Source organism: Thunnus albacares, chromosome 10 (assembly GCF_914725855.1).
Source record: "Thunnus albacares chromosome 10, fThuAlb1.1, whole genome shotgun sequence".
NCBI lineage: Eukaryota > Metazoa > Chordata > Actinopteri > Scombriformes > Scombridae > Thunnus > Thunnus albacares.
Genome location: NC_058115.1, coordinates 17,667,399 through 17,675,945, shown reverse-complemented (window position 1 = coordinate 17,675,945; position 8,547 = coordinate 17,667,399). Strand labels below are relative to the sequence as shown.

Genomic DNA, 8,547 nt, shown 5'->3' with positions numbered 1-8,547 from the left:
TATAAAAGTTCTCTTCAGAATCAATTAAAGATGTCTTATCTGTATACATTGTGTTTGTGCTTATGTGCCTACTCAGGCCTTTTATTGTATTCCTCTGCGGCATCCTTAGAGAACAAAGAAAACAGTGAAACAACAGAGAAACACCTACTCACTTCTCTTTGATAGTTTCTTTATTTTTTAATAAAGCAAAAACACTTTCCTACCAGGTTTCCATTGAAAAATACAGCATCTAATAGTGTCACAGTATCTCGTCCTATGCAGAAACTCACAGTCATGGTTGATTGGTTGGATTTAACATGTGGGATTGACATTGGGACGTATGGCCTCAATAAATAATGCTGATCACAATCAGGTTGGATTGGCATTGTGTTGAACAGATTGCTGAGTAAATACCCATCCCTTCTACTGAAAAACACACACTGAAGTAAGAAACGTACACTAATAAAGTACATGATCATGGTCTTTTTATGATATGTATAGGACCATAAAATACAGATATCACAAACAAAACCCTTGGATTTTCCTTTTTTTTCAGAAAATAGTAGAAAAGCAATTCACCTATTTACATCCACACACTGTTCTGGGTGAATTTATGGATGCATAAGGGATTTTTTTAAAACTTTCAATCCAAATAAAAGTGAAATACACACACAATACATACAGTAATGCAGACCAACAGCAGGTTAAAGTATATAATGTAACATGAGCTCTTAAAACTGAGACCTGAGGCTTTAAACAACACAAAGGGCTGCGTAGGAGTTGTTTTATAGCAATTTCTGCGTCAGTTTGGTTGATCACAACCAGACAGACAGATCGACGGACAGAGAGAGGACATATTGTTAAGGGTTAAACAGGCACTTACACACAGGCACTCAGTCTAATGAGAGATTTAATCAAACTGGTCTCCTTGAGACTTTGTTTTTTTAGTCTACAACAGTCCAATTCCAATCTCACTGTTTCTCTGTTTAAGCTGAAAGTGATCTCTGATATATTTAATCTCATTAGTTTTTCTTAGTTTCCAATCTGACTAGAAAATCAAGAACAGGTTTCCAGGTTGTCTGAGAGGAAGAGACAATACTGAAAAACACGAGGGGTGAAAACGAGTTTCCACATTTCATTTCTCTGCCTTTCATGTCCAATCCAAGTATCTCTTCTATCACCATAAGCTGTAGCTTAATAAATAGTGATAAAAATGAAAAGTAGAAATCCAGCTAGACTAAAATACAGAGCAATGAGTTTAAGTACAGCGATGTGTGTTGTATATACAAGTGTGGGTGGTGGTGGTGGTTTGCTGGCATCTCTTGGGGATCACACAGGAGTTTGAATCTGAAGGAGAGTCGCTCTTGGCTGCAGATCTAATAATCCTTCCATCCCTCTCTGTGTCCAGATGAATATCTTAAGCTCACACTACTCTCACTGTATTGATTTTCTTTTTACTTCTCCCAATACTTCTCTATTTTTTCCTTTTCTTCCAAGTTTCTAGTCCTTTGTGCTAATCCACCTCTTTATCACACTGTCAAATAACATCATTAATCACCACTTTTATTCATGATGAAAGAAATAAATGAGGGAAAATGTTAGCAGTGGAGCACTAGCTGATATAGAAAATAGCCGTAGAGAACGAGTCACAACGCCTGCGTTGTTTGCTGCCGCACAACAGCTGTGATATTAAAAAACATGAAGACCCCACCAGATTACTGTGAGATGTGTCTCTATCATGTCATAATGTTGTAGTAGGTTTCTGCCTTTGTACTGTCACTAACAGGGTCTGTCTGATCCCTGCTTTTATAAAAGCCTGTACTAGTGAGCAGCAGCTACTTCAACAATGAAATCATGTTCTGCTCTACATCAACTCCGCTGATCTTTGCTCTTTAAAACAGCTGCCTGCTGCCTTGCCTGTCTCCTGCGTCAGTGTAGCGCCCCCTGCACCTTAAGGAGGTAACTGAAAGGAATCAAGATGCAGGTTTTTGTTAGAGTTGGAAAGAGCAGGGGAGGGGAAATTAGAGGAGAAAAGGGAGTGTGGAGGAGAGAAGAGTTCAACCAAACAGGAAATGTAGGGAGAATGTGACTACAGAGAGGGAGAGGAGGTGGAGGAGGAGGGAGGCACTGGTGGGTAAGGAGGAGGATGAGGATGGGAAGGCTGGATTGTCGTAGCCTGGGGGGCACTCCAGATCGATGCAGCGGATGGAGGCATCTTCATTGCCGTAGTTGGCCCAGTATTCTTCCTGATCGAGCTTAGGAAGAGCCACCTCATCCTCTGACAGTTCGTACTTGGAGGAAAAGGATTCAGAGGGGGTTTTGGGGAGGTACTGAGGCTTGACCGCGGAGAAAGGGAAGGCCTTCACCGTCTCTGTGCTCTTCTGGTACGAGGCCTTGGATGAGGAGGCGGGCTTGTGCTTGGAGAACCACCAGCGGGTCTTGGTGCTGAAGGTGGTCGTGGTGCTTCCAGCCAGGGAGCCGGGGTCAGGCAGAGGGCAGAGGGCGAAATCCAGTTCACGGAGGAATCGGAGGTCTTGGCCGCGACGTTGGGATGGTGAGGTGCACATGAGCTCAGAAGAGGAGATGCGGGCCTTGCGGAACCACTCCCAGAGGGGACGGGCCTCACAGCCGCAGGACCAGGGGTTACCGTTGAGGCGGAGGAACTGGATGCCCTGGGTGTCTTTCATGGCCTGGCCTGGCAGCTCAGCCAGGGAGTTGTTGAACAGGTAAAGAATGGTCAGGCGACCCAGGTCACGGAAAGCCCGACGGTTGACCTGCCTGATGCGGTTGTCATGGAGAAGAAGGCGATCTAGGTTGACCAGGCCTCTGAACACATTCTCAGAGAGGGCACGGATACGGTTTCCATGCAGGAAGAGATGGGTGAGGTTGACCAGATCGGAGAACAGGTCATCCTGCAGAAAGTGGAGCTGATTCTCCTGAAGCAAAAACAAAATACAAGAAGATTTAATCATATGGGAAAATTAAGCAAATTGGGATTAGTTGTCGATGGCAAAAAGATCTTTAAGTTTTACTTAAATGTTTTAATTTAGATCTCAGATTCTTCAGAAGTTAGAATTCATTAGAAATAGCACTTGTTTTTGTTTGAATCTGGTCGGACTATAGATGTCAATAACATACTTTCATATACAACAAAGTATGTTTATTCATTGATTAATTATTTCTGATAGGTATAATGGCTAATTGTGTGATATTATTTTCCTTCTAAGAATCACTGAAGTGAAGTCCAACATCTAAATCACTCGTAGGAGGGAAAAAAATCCCTCACTTCCTGTGACGTTACCATACATGTGCACTTGAGGAACACGAGGAACATCCTTGTGAGTAATAGCATTGCAGTGGTCAGAGCTGACCTCTACCGACTGAAACCACACTGAATGTGGGAGGGATTTTTTTTTAATTTATTTTCTTGGCAGGGGCCTATTTGGATGCAAGCTCAGTTGGGTGGATTGTAGGACACTCCAGCAGCTGAGATCTCACTGTCAGCTGCCAAAACGTGATGATAAATACAGGCCGTGTCTTGAGAGCCAATTTTTACAGAGTACACTGAATTTAATGGAAGCTAGAGGCTGCCTGAAACACAGAAAATCAATCCAAATAATAGTGCTAAGCATTGCAAGAAATTGTGGCTAAAAGTTTAAGTATACAGTACTTGTAAGGTCCTGAACACAATTGCTCACAAACACCTTCAAAAAGAAGAAATTTTGAGAGATTTTCCTCTGTGATATATTTTGTTGTTTTGGTTTTATACATTTTTGTCATTTGTCTATTGGTCTATCAAAAGAGGAGACCATGTCTCTTTTTTAAAAACATCCAATTTTGGCATCTAGCTTGTTCCTAGGTCTCAGTTTGTAGTTTCATTTGGTTTGTCTCTCTGCTGTTGAGAGGAAACATTTGGGCTCATGCTCCCTTTTGTGTGTTATACACTCATTTATTTGTGCATAGAGAATTGTGCAACTCTTCACTGCTTTCAATCTGTTGTACATTAGTAACATGATAACTGAATTTCTCTTTTGTTTTGACACTACTGAGAAGTGCTAATTGCAGTGTGTTATTTGATTCTCTATCTTTGGGGTGTTTTAATATTTACTTATGTGTATTTTCAGTCTGCATTTTTGTGACTGTGTGCTGTGTGCATCTCAGTTAAACTACATGTGCGGTAAAAACATTTGCATGCATGTGGGCAACTGTAAAGTGACTGATGTGTCCATAACCCGATTCTGCAAGCATCATATATACATTCTCATCATGCATGACTATCCAATATGTATCTGTGCATGTATGTTTTTGTGTGTATGGATGCTGCCTTTACCTGCAGGTAGAGAAACTGCAGGCTGTACAGCTTGTGGAAGAGGTCATGGGGGAGAGTAGCCAGCTTGCAGCGGTGCATGTGCAGGCTCTGCAGCTTCTCCAAGCCCCTGAAGGCTCCACCTTCCAGGTGTCGCAGCGAGGGGTTATCGCCCAGATCCAGCTCCTCCAGCACCCTGAGGTTACTGAAGGCCCCGGCCTCAATCCATGTGATGTTGTTGCCATATAGCCAAAGCACCTGCACAGAATGAAGAGAAGATAATGGGATGTGAGAGGAGACATTTAAGAGTTTTCATAATATCTCAAAATACTGCCAGGAAATTCAACAGTGCAACACACACACACACACATATATATATATATAAACAAAGTGCTTTTCTCACCTGTGTCTCGAAGCCAAAGGAGTCCGCGCGAAGCTCTGTGATGCGGTTGTTCTGCAGGAAAACACGTTGTGAGTCATAGGGCACACCAGCCGGCACTATGGTGAGGTTCTGGGACTGGCAGCTGACCGTCATGGGCGTAGGGTAACACACACATAGCCTGGGGCATGCAGTCACCCCGCCTGGCTTCACCACCACCAGCCACAGAATCAGCCACAGAGACAGTCCACCTGAGACAGAGAGAGGGGGAAGAAAAAGAGGTGATTATTTTTCCTGAGAAGAAAAAGACCATAATATATGGTCAGATCAGCAGCAAAGGGCCATTGTTGCAGTAGTTAGTCCTGGTTTGGAGAATGTGCACATTATGTGTGTCAAAGAATGACAGACAAAGAAAGAGAGTTTGATTTCAGCTTTTGGTGGCAGCTTTTTATTCTGTCTGTCTGTCAAGCCTGTTGCTGTTGTCAGTGATTCTTTTTGGCACTGCAGCGCTCTCATCCGTGACTTGTTGATGGTCCCCAGAACTTTGGGGCTCATGTATAATTCACTGGATTACATTACAGAAATGATTCACCCTTTCATATCTACCTGATCATTTTACACAGGTGTCCATGACTGTTGTTGCAAAGTTGCATAACCCTGATGTCAGCAGTGCAGAATAGAGAAAAACAACAGCCATCTACAATACAGATGTATAAGAGACAGAAAACCACACGTGTCTCACTGCATTACATTAACCTGGTTTCCTAGTTCTCAAGCTATCTACAGCAAAAGGATGCTTCCGTTGAGAGGTTTGCAACCCAGTGGGCACGCGTAAAACCAGTAACGGGAACCGGATCAGTTTCGGTTCTTATTAATAATTCTACAGCTTCTTGTCACAGCTCGGATAACGGCGCACAAAAAGCGCCCCCACGGGAAAAGTACATGCATGAAATAATAATAAGGTTCCCATTCATCTGCTGCGCGCAAGATTTTCCAGCGGCTCACCTTTTGACCTCTTAACAAGTTCGACTATTAGCTGAGCTGGACGCTGAGGGAGAACCGGAGTTGGGGCGTTTATGTGGAATAAGATACCTTTCTAGAATCTAAGTCTTATTTACCCCCAAAGTCGACGTGAGATGAAGAATAAAGTTCAGTTTCATGCGCACATGAATCATGCCAACATCTCTCTATGCGTAAAGGAGATATGGAGAGATTTGATTTCGGTAAACTTTGCAGGAGAGTCAAAACAAATAACTTTGATCACATAATTTCACAAATAAATGGACGGTTATAGATCTGCTCTTGAGCTTTTAGTTGACAGACCACATTTACGCACAAAATACCCCAAAAAGTCCGCACCTCTGATCTCCTCTATTGGCTACATTCCTAACATCCATAACTGACAAACACAATTTAGCTATTCAAGCGATGTTGACCAATGTATAAATTTTGGTAAACAATTTAAAATAAACGCAAAATGACTGTGCGTAAAAGTACCGTAAAACATATTAATTCAGCAGTCTTGCACAGAAATACACGGCTGCTGATACTCAGAATCACATAGGAAAAAATACTGTGATTTTAAAGTTTAAAGCCGACTAAATCATAGACATGCGTTTGCAAAACAACACTCTGCAGATACACAATGAAGAGAAACTCACTCTTAAAGTTGTGAGCGCTGGAGGCCCTCATGGTCCAACGGGTCTGCATCTCGAACCAAAGCCGAAAGCGAGTTAGCCTGCGCGGCGAGGAAGTGCCTGCTTGCTGCTATCTCTGCTGATGTTCAGCTCTGGTGAACGAGTCGCTGAGGCTTCAGGGAGTGACGTTCAGGAGTCCCGGGAAGCCGTTTATACCCGCGGCCGGCTCGTCGCCCACGACCGTGGGCAGCGGAGGATCCTCTCTACGTCACCCCGGGAGGAGGGGGAAGAGTCACCGGAGGAAACGACAAGAAAGGCAGTGGCAGGGCGGCTTTTGTCACTGTGTCACTGTTGCGTTACCTAAAAATGTAACGCATCATTGTCTGTCAAAGATAAGATTATTACTTATTGAGCAGTGATAATTAAAGACACCTGTATCGTTTTCAGAAGTGTTTAAAGTAGATTCTGAACATGGAGAAAGTAGTCTTTCAAGATGTGTAGCGTACTTGTATTAAGTTATAGCCTAGTAGTCTGTTAAAGTAACATCTCTGTTCATCCTTAAAGACAAAGCACAGTGTGGGTCGACTGAGAATGAAGGATGGAGGTGGGATGAAGGCTTTTGATGACAATAAATGAACAGTTTCTCATTAGGAAACAGTAACAATAAACGCATGACTGGTTACTGAGACTGTTTGTGTTTGTGTGGATTTCACAGTGGCACGTGCGCTCACAGGGAGGTTGGAGGAGAGGACACGAGGTGGGAAAACTCATTTGGCATTAAAGCCAAAGTCACTTGTCTCATTTAGTGTAGGCCAGCTTGGAAAGAAGCCGAGAGCCGCCTACAATTCAGAACAACAGATGACCATGAAAGGGGGGCCCAGCGGTGGAGCGAAGTGATCTAACGCAACATAAGGACTGCTTACATTTGTTGCAGGGGGCAGAGATGACATACCGGTGACAAATTACCGTGGGACAACATATACTGTAGGTTACATCCAGTTAGCATTTTTACAGCTTTTGTTTGGGCTGTTTTAAGCCCACATACCACATGTCAGGTGTTAAGAGCTAAACAGACACACCTGTAGAGGTGATCACAGCCAGACAAGGTGACACATAAACATTTACTGACGGTGGAAACAGAGCAGCAGAATATCTCGGCTGTTTATACTGTAGGTACATTTTACGCACATGAACCAATCCCCCTTTTCCATCTTCCACCAATCCCTTTCGTTTTACATTCATTAAAGGGCGGGTTCACAATTTTTCAAATCTGTCTTAAAACAATAGTCGGGTGCCCAAAATGAACTGCTGTAATCGCTCCTCCTGTCCATACTGGCCATTGAGACATCCATTCATGATGCCCTTACAATATAAGTGATGGTCCGCTCAGTGAAAAAATGTATTTAAAAGTTTATTTGAAGATAATATGAGGCTTCAGCGTCCATATCACTCATATCAATTCAGTCTTTTTAGTGCCAAATTCCCTCTCTTTGTTATGATCCTTCACAAGGACACAAGGAAGGTTTTTTTTTTATTAAAAAGACTATAATTTTGGAGGATATCCAAACATTATATTCAGATAAATTTTTAAATCCCTTTTTTTTCAAAACAAGTACTGTGGATTTTGTCTTCCACCACTTACATTGAAATCACATTACGGAAGCGATCTTCTAATGGTCAGTGTGAACAGGAGGAATGATTTCACCTGACTGTTGTTTTAAGACAGATTTGTGAACCGGTCCTTTAAATCAATGCTCAAATAGAGAGAGGTAATATGGCTTTTTCCTTGCACAGAAGCTGTGTTTGAAGGTGCTGTCAACTCATGTTGTGCAGGCCACTAACGCTGAGACAAATTGGAAGGACACTATGTGCCACTATGTGTCTTATATAAGTCACAGTGTTTGGTCTAATTGTACATTGGCTACACTAGGAACGGCTTTCAGGAGAAGGTGCGATCCTGAATGTGGGTGGGACGTGGGATGAGACATGGAGGTCTTCTGCATGTGAAATAAACCATGTCAGGGCTGGGGTGGGCTGGCCTTACTCACTACTCAGTCCTCTCTCCATGACACGGGTCAAGGCCAATTCCACCATGATGCACATCATCTGCTCCCAAGTGAACACACACTCACCGAAAGCTGGTCCATGGAAGGTCATCTGCAAGTCCAAGCTGTGAGCGCAGCTCGGGGCATAAGTTATGCGTCTGGAATCACACAATTTCTTGGCTTTGGTGTAGAGATTGGGGG

The 8,547-nt window shown here is 43.1% G+C and overlaps 1 protein-coding gene across 1 annotated transcript; it reads right to left on the bottom strand.

Moving 5' to 3' along the window:
* Positions 1–209: 209 nt before the first annotated feature.
* Positions 210–6,653, bottom strand: rtn4rl2b (reticulon 4 receptor-like 2b). Its single transcript, XM_044363840.1, has 4 exons — positions 6,326–6,653; positions 4,689–4,915; positions 4,310–4,543; positions 210–2,915 (listed from the first exon to the last, which is right to left on the bottom strand). Exons 1-4 carry the CDS (start codon positions 6,372–6,374, stop codon positions 2,037–2,039), a joined length of 1,389 nt encoding a protein of 462 aa, XP_044219775.1. The 5' UTR covers positions 6,375–6,653; the 3' UTR covers positions 210–2,036.
* Positions 6,654–8,547: the final 1,894 nt, after the last annotated feature.